The 13,522-nt window shown below is 38.2% G+C and overlaps 1 protein-coding gene across 1 annotated transcript; it reads right to left on the bottom strand.

Annotated features, from left to right (window-relative positions):
• Positions 1-445: 445 nt before the first annotated feature.
• LOC122409286 (protein dissatisfaction-like) lies at positions 446-5,591 on the bottom strand. The gene is made up of 7 exons (XM_043416719.1): positions 5,461-5,591; positions 5,181-5,296; positions 2,470-2,655; positions 2,124-2,237; positions 1,474-1,637; positions 1,134-1,380; positions 446-951 (listed from the first exon to the last, which is right to left on the bottom strand). Exons 1-7 carry the CDS (start codon positions 5,589-5,591, stop codon positions 722-724), a joined length of 1,188 nt encoding a protein of 395 aa, XP_043272654.1. The 3' UTR covers positions 446-721.
• Between the last annotated feature and the right edge of the window lie 7,931 nt (positions 5,592-13,522).

The following is a 13,522-nucleotide window of genomic DNA, read 5'->3' as shown; positions in this document are numbered from 1 at the left end:
AAGATGCATCGATTTCTGAGGAAACAAAGCTAAGTTACAGTGGATCAAGGTGTTCCACTGCACTTGTGCTCTGTCGAGAATTGGATCGATCGGTTAAAAAATGAACAGGAGATGTGAAGAGGTCAGTGAAGGAAATACCAATCAGGAGCAATCGACAAGATCCTCGAAATCTCGTGACCCATGAATAGTAATACAGCAACATGAGACAGTCTTATTCGATAGCCGCATGTTTTATCCATTTTTTGTTTCTTGTTCAAAATTTTATAACGTTTCTACTGGTAATAAATATCTTACAATGGATCCTCACTTTTTAAAGCTAATTGTTTTCTCGCATACGACGTAATACAGACATAAATTGAAAAATAAAACTATAAGTGTTTACTTCGTCACGAGTAACAATGAATTCGGGCCTTCACAAATTCGACTTTTTTTTTCATGAAATCTATTTCCGTCGAACACGGTTTTATTAAGCACAGCTCAAATATTCGAAAATCGATGAACAACGTATATGCCCTCGTTTGAAAGAACGTATTAATTCAGTGGACTAGAGACAATTTGCACATAAACTATGGCACAATTTTCTACTCGATGTTCCATCTATTTACACCTCTTTAGACAATTTCATGGCTTTGTTGTTTCTTTATTCTTTTTCGATTGCACGCGGTTTTCAAATAGAGAGGATTTTGACTCTTGCACAGCGTTGTAACGATGACGAAAATCATTAGGCCGGCCGTGTCGCTCTGACCATATCTCCTAATAATCTTTCGACACTGACGTCACCGACTGTTGGCTTGAACAGGAGCTCTTGAAGCGTACCTCGACATAGAGCTCGCGCCGGTGGTAACAGAAGCAGCAAGCGACCTACCCGTCCTGCACCCCTTTCGCCGAGGACGGCCACGGTCTGTTCCTGTATTGTCGACACTCTGCCGGCATCTTCCAACCCTCGTGACTCTGGAAAAAAATCGTTGAATTGCGGCTATACAGAAAAGAGTTTTTTCATCGTAAATCGACGATTTGTCGACTGGGATATTTTTAAAATTAATTTCTGAGATTGGTCAGTGGTTTGTACTTTAAACAAAATTATTCATTTGATACGAAAAAATGAACCGTCCCGGAGAAAATGAATTTCTCACCTCCTTTGAATAGTACGATAGCTTTAAGGCAAGCGTACTCGGAATGATCGACTCTGAGTATAGCAAATCTCGTCAACAGTTCCCGAAGTCTTCTGGCTTCGTCGACGAGAATCCGCTTCCTCTCGGTTGGCAGAGTCATGGAGACGAGACTCGTTTCGTCTACTGGAAAATTCCATTGTGCTGCAGTCAGAACAAAGAGCTCGCTCCAGGATTCTTCCAAGAGAATCGCCTGGTCTCTGAACGACAACTGGAACAGTCATGAATAGTTTGGTATCGGTGCGAAATTTTTTGGATTTCTATACAAAAAAATTAGTATTTTTATCTCGATGTGTGAACGTACCTCCAAAAATGAGGGGATACTCCTGGCCCATTTGACAGCTAAAAACAAAAGCTTCGCAGCCGATTCGTAAACATTTTCCGATGGTAATAGCGACAAACTCGAAACTCCATATTCCGATAAGGTGTGACCGATAATGGGTCCTGCAAGACGTCCACTCACGGAATCTACGCACCGATGTGTTGTTCAGTTTAATGTTAATTCATAACACTAACTTAATTCACTACAACTCCATACATTTTTTTTACATAATCAGTTGTAACGAGAAAATGGAACCCGAATTCTATCTACAAATTTTAACATATACAATTCGAGCAAAATATTTCTCCGCGACTCGATTCCACCTCTCCAAGTTTTCGCGCGAATCGAGGTAGATCGTTGAATTTATTTTGGTAGTCGAACGATCGAACGAATAGGTCCGATGGACTTAAAAGCTACTATTCGAAACGAAAATAAAAAGATAAGTTTTCTGTTTTTTTTTTTTTTATTTTTTTTATTATGTTGTGAATGATATAAATAACTAAATAAATAAATAAACTTTGTTCCATCTTTAAAATCAAATGCTGCATGATATCAACTTAATTTTTTTAAGGAACGAGCTATTAAAATTTTCGAATTTGATAAAAATTCGGAAAAAGAGACCGTTGGCATACCTTTCTGCTCGTTTCGGTGAGCAACGGTGTTAGCTTCTTCGGAGCTTGTGACTTCATCTTCATTCCCATTACTCGTTGACAATGGCTCGGTTGTAGGACGCGGCAAAAAATGTGCTACGAATAGAAGAGAATAGAAAATATCACGAGAAATTCATTTTTCAAGTACATTAATGAATTTGATGAAAATAATCGTCAGCTAGGTTTGGAACAGGAAAAATAATGATAGTTTTGTATAATATGAAGACTGATAATTTGAAGAATTTTTTGATAGCGATAGCGGTATTCCGGTCTCCATAAAAGATAATGGGTCAAACGAAAAGTTTTATTGGTACGGAGGAAAACTCACCGATACTTGGGGTGAACGTAGGCATGCTCGGTTTGAATGGGAAAAGCGCCGGATACAAGAGGGAATGATAGGGGCTCGTGGCAGTGTGGTAGACGTGAGAGATTCCCGGATAAATTCCTGCGGCACCTCTTCTCGTTGCGGTAACCAAAGATGACGTACTTCTCGGTGCTCTCTCGTGTTGAACAGCTGAAAATGACACTTCCTTTCGAAATCTTTTCTCAACTGTAACCGAACATCTAAAGCACTCGTGTTCTGTGCCTCCACGACGTAAGAGAGCGAGAAAAAGAGAAGAGAGGGGAGCGAGAGAAAGAGAGAGAGAGAGAGCAAACGAAATATATACATCCTCCCTCGATTTTTCTCTCCCATGCAGAACGAGAACTCAAAAACTTCAGTTTTCTTCTCACGGGGGCATAAAACCCTATGAAAATTCTTTACTCCCTCGAAGTATAAATTTGTGTTGCTTCAAGGCTCAATAAAATCAATGAAAATATAACATTTTTTTACGAAGATTGAGAAAAAAAATGACGTGAACTTGCTATTTATTGCAGAGGAAGCGCTTACGATTCATAAAATCGTACAATAGAATACACTGAGAACAAAATTTGGTTGGAACACTTGAAAAATGTTCAATTCAACTAAAATATTTAGATAATGATTTTAATAGATATCGATTTGGATTAACGAAACTGAGGGTTATGTGACGATATTTGGGGGTTACTCTAACGTCATATATTGTGGGCACGAAAATAATTGTATATTGAATCTCCGTAAATTGGGTTGTGGTAAGAAAATCTTCAAACTGAGTTTGCAAAATGTTTTAAAATATATTGAACTTCTTTTCGAGGTAGACATTTGTGCAGATAATTGATTTGGTTCGTCGTCGATAACATTTAGTTAAGCTACACGAAGAAAAAATCCGACAATCAAAATTATTTGTTATTTTTCACAAATCATGTTGGCTAGTATATTGAACTGATCAGTAGGATTCGATATATAAAATATTTATCATTCTCCACAAAACCGTTTAGATATTTCAGTACTTGATAATTAAATAAATATATCACAAGAGTGTATATGATTTAAGTAGAAATGAACAAACATTTCGAATTCTTCGAACAAAAGATTTGGTTTCCCTCGTTTAGTTAATCCACATAAAAAAATTGAGTGATTCGGATAAATGAACTATTCCTTATTTATCGCAAGCAAATGTTAGTCAGATTAAGCAACAAAAATATCAATTAAAAACATTTAGTGGTTACAACAATTTTTTTTCTCAGTGTATCGAAATAACTGCAAGAAGCCTGATCTCCGGGATAAATGAATCGCCGAAAGCATATTTCGAAATTCCCAATAAAAACAGTTTAACAAGCAATTCGGAATTCATTCAATTCAAATTGTTTTATCGAGCTACATCATAAGGAGCTCCATATACAAACAGAAGAAAATTGCGATCGCGATTCCAAACCCTCGAATAATGTGTCAACCCTCGACACTATATCTGTGTTTGGTGTGTCTACATTTTCATCCCTTGCTGCATTAAGTTGTATATACTTAATGGACTCCTCTTGGGCAGTGCTAATTGATATCTTGATGCAATCAAGTGTTTGGATTATCGCTCTCATAGTGAAGACCGGACCTGGTTGGAGGGTAGGAAAAAAGCTGTTCGCGGGGCAGTGTGTTTACAAAAGCTGTGAACGCAAGCCTGTTTCTGACACACCGCACATATACATGTGTAACCATGGGGAAAGGACAGACTAAGCATGCACGAAACCCTCAGGAACTCTCCTAGAGTTTCGTGCATTGCGATCCATTTTTTCGGCTACTCTTCCGCTCTCTCTCTCTTCTCTCGCTGTTTGAGATTACACAAAAAAGTGCTATGTGGGTTCATGCATTGTAATATGTTTTAGAGATCGGTCACGCAGGGATGCGACACGTACAGTCGCCCAGTTTTGTTTACACTCCGTTGCACAGAGTGCTTTCCAGAAGTGGATCGATTACGAGAGATGCCTCATATTTAAGTGTATTTTCGGTGGAACGTATATGAATATAGAAAGGATTTTTTTCGGTGATCGAACCTCCGGGGGAGGATCAAATCACTGAGGAATAAACAAACCCTACCCATTACCGATGCATTCCATATTGAGAATTGCAAAGCGTGTTTTTTTACTGACATGTCAACAAATATCGACTTTCATCTCCTGATGCCCCTCGATAAAAGATGGTTTGGGAAAAAATTGGTCTGAGGGTAGTCTAAAAGTGATTCGCTGATGATATCAATGAAAACACGCTTTTTTATTGCCTACTTAAGGAAATTAATCGAAGATTTCGTTTCATTTACCGATGCATTCGAATCAGCCTCAACTATGAAAAATGATAATTCGCAATTAAATCCTGACTGATTGATCAGAGTTTACCCTTGTCCACTGCTTAAACCGTAAATCCAGCCAAACTCATGACAAAATAATTGTGTTCATAAATCATTGCGGTAATTCATGTAGTGAGTACTTGGTATGAAATTATATTGTGAGAATAGAAAACTGGAAACGAAAACTCGTTCATTGAGTTGAATCCATTTTGTCGAGTGAAAATCGTGTATACTCCTGGCTTCCATAAGTAAATGTTTATATGATCATATGAAAATAATTGTTTTTAATGTTTGTGGAATTGTATATGAAAATAATGCAAAACATGAGACTGGAATATATACTCACCATCTCGTTTCATGTTAACTTGAAGACATTTGGTGAATCTGCAAGCTTGGCACTGATTTCTGCGAGAAACATCAACAACGCACCGCCCATTTTCCTTACAAACGTAGTCCAGATTTCTTCAGTAGTTCAGATCGGGGAAAAAAACCATTCAAATAATTTCACGTTTATCGGGTTGACGGATGAGCGAACATTATTCGTTCTCCATAACCGGGTTCCCCGATTACAACGTTATGTGGAATTCGCTGTGTTTATGAAATCGATAATCAATAATCATCATTACCTTGCGTACCTGCGGATCGACCGCTTGAAGAAACCGCGACAACCGTCGCAACTGGGTACGCCATAGTGCTTTCCCGACGCTTTGTCACCGCATACTTTGCACAGAGACTCTCCTCGACCATTTTCTTCCATTTTCTCTCACGTCTAACTGCAACAAATTTTTTTCATATTAACCAGGTATCATAATTTCCCACTATTTCCAGCTTTTTAGATCATAGGATATTACATCTTTTTTAAGAAACTGTTTTAAATTAATCCTGAGATCGTAATGGACCGGTAGAATTTTCATTTTCATTTTGTAAGACCGAAAAGTGTCTTAAAAACTCTTTTTTTATTTATGATTCCGAATTTTCGCGCGGAAACGCTAGCCGCCATGGTGTTTTGGTTTGTGACGTCACTCCGTTGGTAAACAATACGACTGCGAAAGACCAAGTAATAAGATTTGGGAAAATAATGAATTAAAATGTATATAATTGGTGTCCTGTGCCTGAATGCAATAATACAAGTGTAAAAACGCCACAAAAATTGTGGATTCATCGTCTCACCATCAACGTATTTATCATTGGTAGATTTATACTTTCTGCTTTTACAAAACTGTCTGCCATGATGCGATTTCAATGAAATAAAAGCCAAAAGTCCACAAACGTGATAATAACTGGTAAAATTTCAAAATAACACAGAGCGCACGATAAAAATCTAGATTGTTTACCATGGGAGTGACGTCACATTGGAATCCAATATGACGGATGGCGTTTTAGACATTTGAAAAACAGATGAAAAACGACGATTTTTAAAACTGAGTTATAAAATTTACATCGCATTTTTATGAACGAATGTTGACGTTTCTTGTTAACTTTTTACGAAATCTACCATAAGCATGCATTTTTATATTTTTTCTCACATTATAAAATGCCCTATTATTGATTAACTCAAAAAATTGATTGTCCATTTAATGTTTGTTTAATCGCCGAATCTCCAATCAGAATTTTTCACTGATAAAATACAAAATTGAGTTCATGCAGCTACGCCGAATTTTTATTCATGTCTCGGGGCACTTCGAAAACGCTTAGCAATAAAAATATCCATTTACGCATCTCCTAAAAATTTTGTTCAATTGAAAAAAACGAAAATCTCTTAGTTACAAACTACCAATCTCGTTTTCTAATCATACACATTCCTTCAGCATGTTCCATAAAGCAATATTTATGGAATTGACAAACTCCTATGAACCTCTGAGGAAAACTAGATGAACAGTGTTGAACGATGCTATTCTCATGAATAATTCAAATCTCAGAATGTGTATGACGACTCATCGCTAACAGAACGACTTTACCAACGTTGTTCCAACTCCGACAATGGCTTTGAATCCGTATTATTAGAATGTGCAAACAACTTTATGGTTCTAAGTGTATAAAACTAGCTTATACACCTTCTCTTTCGGCTGAACGTCACCGAGCTTGCATGCTTTACTGTAAAATGAATGATAACGATAGAGGCTTGTATTCTGCTACTATTTCCTCAAGTCGTTGGCAGAGTATTTGAACTATTTTTCGAGACTCTGCACAACATTAAACTTCTAATTTTATCATAATTTCGGATTCTACAGTTTGGTCAAAAAAGTGTTATTTTTCATTTGACTTTTGTAAAAAACTTTTTTCAATAATAATTCAAATGGTCCTCGAATATTCTTGGCAGTTTGTAGAAACAAGACGCGAATTGTACAAATGGGAAAGCTACCAAGGCTACCAAAATACCGTGGAATAAGTTGTTAGATCAGAATCGGCACTTTGCCAGTGTTTTTTCTGCGTATATACGAATCGTTCCATTGTATTGAGCAATGTGTTGTCTTTATACGTGAACGGGTGCGTTTCTATACATATATATATGAGATGTGTACTTGAAAAAGTGACTTTTACGAGGTTATATCTTTTTCCCTTCTCTCTTTTTTCACCCTCCAACAATCATCCCTCGCTCTCGTGGTGTTCGCTGTTCGCGAGCCCCGGGGCGTTCCTGGCGTGGGCGCAAAGGGTCCTTTTTCACGCTAATAGGAGACCATAGACACCGCGTTGCCATAACCGGGAACCAGAAGCCACCTGTAGGTTTCCCAGGCTTAATAATGCAACGACGACACGAGGCGACGGACCAGCAGCCTCGATCGACTCGGACGCACACAAACACACACACACACACATATGCACACACGAAGCGGTTCCTTGCTCGCTGCTCTCTTCTGTTATCTTCTTCTTTCTCAGTATCGCATGTACGCGTATACGTAGCTTTGTATTGAATAACGAGTAAAAGTCTTCTCGTACGAATATGGGGTTGAACGAATCCGTTGCGTTGTCGCACCCCTTTCCCAACCACGAGTCCGGTAAACCAGACACGTTTCTGAAACCACCATTTTCCTTGATGCTTGCATATAAATATATTCGTTGATGGGAAGCCGACGATCGCAACGCACATTCGTGGAAGTTCTTGGAAAACGAAAACATTGCAACGTCATATCGAAATATTTTAGAACCATCCGATGCATCTTTGGCAGGAAAGAAAACTCGAAATTTTATTTTATAAAGAAATTCGATGGTGATACGATTGAACCGAAATTTCTGCGACGGTTCTCTGCGCTTAACGATTTCGGTTTTTAGTATATTTTGAACAAAGTTGTATAATTTTTGTAACTTTGATGAAAAAGTCTCGAGTTTATGGGAAGTTTGCATCAAGATTACGAAAATGATCAAAGCCTGTTTGCTGGGTTCAAATATGCATTTTCGTTCATCACTTTCAATGAAAAATCTTGAGACAAGCTTCTCAATACTTTAAATTCTTGATGCAATCTGGAATTTCAAACGAGTCAATCCCACCCGATCGGCCGAAGACGAATCAACGGAGACCATTTTTGCTCAGTTTTAAGAGCGACAGGTGCATCAGTCCATTCGTCAGAGTGCGAAAAATCAAAAACAAGAATGTTGGTCGAGGGATAATTACGCATCCGTGGAATACGTGACATTGCTTGCCCACGTGCGTTGCAGCCCTCACGCAAAACTGTGGCGTTACATACGCAGTTGTGGGTGTGTTGATAAAAATATATCCCGTATGTTTCGTGTGTTATTAGTTACCCTCTGTTTAGACTGCAGCAGGGCTTTTTAGCGGTGTGCAATTACGCTGGGTCGCGGCGATTGAGGGGCGAATTATTTAACTTCGTTTTCAGTGTCTGTCCACATGTATGAGAAGAGCGTGACCCACGCGACTCCGGACCAACCGGCAACATATGTTCCGCACATACGTTACCTCGAAAAGTCGAAATGTCAACGAGAGGGCGAAAAAATTGGGGTAAATCGTGAGGGAGAGTCGCCATCGAAGTGTAGTCAAGAAGAATTAATCGTTTTTCAATCGTTTGCTTCATTTATTTTTAATCTTTGAAATACCGAGTTCAAGAATTCCGCATCAACAAGTCGACGATCTGCAACGGGTCTGAAACAGGTTACTTTATCGACTCAAAACAAAACCGCGATCATTCAAAAGTTGTTTATAGTGAGAAGAAAATACTGAATTACTCGGTATTTTTGCTGCCTAATTCGAAGAATAATTAATGCTTCATTGTATCACAGCAGTACGAAACGTGGGCACAAAATATTTGTGCACAATCAAAATAAAATATTCAGGCAATGAGATCAGTTGCAAGTAATTACACTCATGAATATCTTTTTCAATACGAATTTTCCTATGAGAATTAAAAAAAAGTAGGTTGCATGAAAAAAATGGTCAGACGGTCTTTTCACCACGCTTAAATAAAAACAAACGTTCGATAGAGATGCACAGGGAGGAAAGTAAAATGAAGATCATCCGCTACTGAAAATGTGTAAATTGTGTTGCGCGTATTTTGATAATATGAGGAGCATCGATCACTGTGGGACTTTGACAAAGCTTTCCGCACACACGAGCCCGGCATATATTAATAAATATGTGTACCGTAAAATCGAGAGGCTCGCGTCTAATGTCGTTTCGATGACTTTCCGATAGTTTGGCTCCCGCGCAAGGTGTCGCGGTTCCATAAACAGGGTGAGGAGAGAAGAGCATTTAAGAACGATGAAACCGAAAGGGTCTTCGTGAGATGAAAAGATGAAGGTTGGAAGGACACGCAAGGATAACGCGTTTGTATTCCAATGCTAATTTTTTTCGACGTCACGCAACACGTGGCTTACTTCACATAAAAAATGCTGATCGGATTTTAACTTGGTACAAATGCGACGGATGAAACGTCACCGAAATTAACATCTCGAATTACCCACGATGACGATACACTATTCCATTAACTCACACGTCAGCGTCCGCGTGAGTTCCTATTGACTCTTCAAACACTGCGAAATGAATGAATTACCGTGTAATGAAGGACTCGCTTATGAAATGAAGTTTTTTTTTTTATTATTATGCAAAACGTCAAATAATAAATGTCCGTATGTCCAAAAGTATCTGAATGATGAAAAACCCTATTCGATTTATTGAAAATTTACTTTTTATTTCGCTCCCGGTTTTTTGAACCGGTATCAAGCTCCTTACCAACGTTCCGCACACAATCGTCGACTATTCCTCGATCATTAAAACTAGCATTGGACTAGGCCATGGGTCGAAAAAAGCTTTGAATTTAAAAAATGATACGATTTGGCTGCATATTTTAATTTGACTTGCACCGTGGGCTCTCGCTCTGTTCCGGTACCCGCAAACACGTGCTGACTTCACACGAATGTCACAGTGATTGCGTGACTTGAGCAACTTCGGTATGCACACTGTGACTCCGATCGCCCCTCTGTTAAGGTATCAGTATATACGTATATACGTGCATATGTCCACGACACGAACGGGTTATAGACCACGACCAGCAATATGACGGTATAACCCGTTGATATTGATATCCGGAAAAAGCATTCATTTTCTTCGTCGTTCTTCGTAAGGAAATCGCTGAATAACCCTATTTTATTGTGCCCTGGCGGAGTCCGTCGCTGAAAGTGATTTGAACGATAGCATCTGGCATCTCTTCGAAACTTTGCTGACAATTGGCGATTCATTACATTTTTTTCAAATCCTTATCACTGTGAAATGGTAAAGCACGTTTCTGACCCCTGGACTGCGTCCCATTTTTTCGCGGTTAAAGATTCCTGATATTTAGCTTTTACACTATCACCGGAAAAACGAATGTTTCTTCCTTGAACTACTACCGAGAGCTTTTGATCCGAAGAGTGAAAAACTGTCTCAAGATATCGTGGATTTTAGACACCAAGCGCCGGAATAAATTTCGGAAATTCAGGATGCAACGTTTATTCATGTAAAAGAATAGCCTGCTATCGGCAGATAAAAAACCCAAGAACTGAAATTAAGTTAACGAAGGAAAATTTAAAAAAAAACAACATTTTTAACATGCTTTTTTTTAGATTTTTTAATAAATTATTCACAATATGGTCACAAATTGTGAAGAGAAACGATTCACCGGAAAGTAACGATAAGTAAAATGTGAACATATTGGTAATGTTAAAAAAATTACTTTTCAACGATTTTTTTTTTTTCATAAAATTAAATTTTGGCGATTATTTGATTTTGATGGATACTCAACCGGGACACATGCACCTATAATAAGCCTTTGACATATGCTTGCCATCGGCCGTGATATTATAATAATGGGCTTTATCCTGAACAACCTGTAATTATGTGGTGCGACACCGGAAAACATGTTTTACAGGTGCGTTAACGCACGACGTAACTAAACGAACCGAAGAGCCCTGATATGATGACCAGCACGTGCCCACGAGCCAGGAGTCGAAATATGCGCTTACGAGAATTTGTAATGAATTAAAAATTCATTTCAACATTTTGTGTCAGTCAATGAAATTGAAGATGGGATTTTTTTTTTCAATTTACTAATGCAGTGCAAGACTTTTTGCAGAGTTTTGGAGCAAATTCGTTCGGAAGCAATAGATGTCATTGTTGTTACACACTCAGGACAAAACCAAGCTTTCTAATTGAACAAACACCAAATTCTGTGGAAACAAAATTTTACTTAACTCAATACTAGTTCTGCAATAAATCTTCTTCAAATCTTCTTAACTCAATACTAGTTCTGCGATAAATCTTCTTCATCTTTAAGATAACATTTTTGGCAATAAAAATTCGAAAAATAAATGAACGATTGACAAATGATTTTCTTAATGTTTAAATATTGGAGGCCTCCATCCGAGTATCCATGCATACATTTTAACGACTCGAAAAAACTTTAAAATAGCATCAGAAAAAATATACGTCGACACGAAAAAGTGACTTGAAAAGGTTTGAAAGTTCTGTACTTTCAAAGGAGGAAAAAGGCTCCAAAATCAAATGAGAAAATACGTCTTGGAATGTCCACCAAAGTTCACTTCGATTTGTCACCTCGATATTTCGTTAAAAATCAATAAAACAGTTGAACACTTACATTGGTACTGTTTCACTAAAGGTCAAATGAATCTGCGGATCTCTCAATTTCACACCAAGTCAAAGTTGAGATCGCTGAAAGGTCACACACGTGCCTTCACTTTCTAATTAGCACAAGAACTTGGAAAAAATGATGTGCTACTTCATTCGATATAAACAAACTGCACCAATCGTATGAAAAAGCGTATGCACCATTGGAGTGAAAAACGTAACAAATTAGTTGAATTACTCGGTCACTGTGGACGATCTCATTCGGTCACGATGGATCATGACCGGTCTGTTCTCTCGAGGGTTTACGGTGTGATCTATGATTCCTGATTTTTTGGCTTTGAAGTCATGGAAGCTCGGTAGCGAGTCCGATTTTACCTCCGAAGAAACACGGGAAGGGGATTCGTGATCCAGCGATGATCTTGAGGCTAAGGGTTGTTCCGAGGCCACGCCCAAAAGCCTGCGCGAAGCTGCGAACTTCCAGGAGTTCGCTTCCACGATTGGTCTATGGGCGTCGCTTCGAAACAACCCCTGGGGCGTGCTTTTACAATTGATGATCGTATATACGTGTATTGGAGACGTGCACCCTCGCGGTCGACACGTACAAGGGTTACTCGATTGGCACAAAAGTGTTTCCAGGCAGAGTAAAGAAGTCGAGGAAAGTCGTAAACGGAGGGGAAAATGCGAGCCAAATTGAAAAGTCGCGAAAGTCAACTCGGCAAAACCTCGAAGAGTCGATTTAGTAACACTCAATTGCACTTTGTTGACTAACTGGTTTACGTACATTATCATCATTTTTTTTACTTTTTTTATATTCATAGAGTCTGGAATCCATCGGCACTGGGCGATGAGTTTTATATCAATAGTCATAGATTATTTGGTGATGATGTTTCGATGACCGTTTCATTTGATATTTACAATTTCTGTCAACATTGTAGAGATTAAATATTATTTTTGTTAGTAAAATAAATTGATTTCATGGAGTTTTTCGTATTTCGCTACTAATAGAAATGAAGTAGAACCTTAATTTTTTTCTTTGCGGCTCTACCGCTATCATTTCAACTTTAACCACCTCAGCCCTAAAATCTGTATGAAGTCCAATCGGTCTACTCTCATGGCATCTTTAACTTAGCTTTTAGAATACTCTTAGGTTTAGAATACTCTTAGTTGCTTCTAGTAGTCTTTCAATAAGATGGCAGCTCTTTCTGTGGATAAGAAATTCTACGAGTGGAATCACTATGAAGTATCTTTAGAAAATTAATTTGCTGCGTTGTAACGACTCGACTGCCGGACCTCTATGCTTGAAGATGATTTCGTAGTTTCACTTTGAAATACAACTACAATAATACTTCAATCTTAATTTTTTTTTTACATCTCATAGTGTGGTGATAATTCATTCATTTAAAAAACTAGCCAATATCAATGATACTAATTTTTTCGTCTTATACGAAAACACTTGTTTTCGAATACTGCTACGATGTTAGAAAAGACACGTCGAATGCCTTGCTCGTCATTGTGTTATTTGATTTGAGGGACCCATCACCTTCTTCCGGGGCCCGTATGGGACCGTAAGCGTAAATTTCAGATTCAGATTCCATAATTTTATTCTCATATTCTTC

This window comes from Venturia canescens, chromosome 1 (assembly GCF_019457755.1).
Source record: "Venturia canescens isolate UGA chromosome 1, ASM1945775v1, whole genome shotgun sequence".
Lineage (NCBI taxonomy): Eukaryota > Metazoa > Arthropoda > Insecta > Hymenoptera > Ichneumonidae > Venturia > Venturia canescens.
The sequence above is the reverse complement of the archived record's forward strand: the minus strand, read 5'-3'. Positions and strand labels throughout refer to the sequence as shown.

Bases quoted from the DNA above. Each gene is read 5' to 3' on its own strand.
- LOC122409286 (XM_043416719.1), bottom strand. From the start codon at position 5,591: ATGGAAGAAAATGGTCGAGGAGAGTCTCTGTGCAAAGTATGCGGTGAC. The intron at 2,238-2,469 runs GTGAGTTTTCCT...TTCTATTCGTAG, and splicing joins TACGTTCACCCCAAGTATCG to CACATTTTTTGCCGCGTCCT. The intron at 1,638-2,123 runs GTATGCCAACGG...ATCGGTGCGTAG, and splicing joins TCACCGAAACGAGCAGAAAG to ATTCCGTGAGTGGACGTCTT.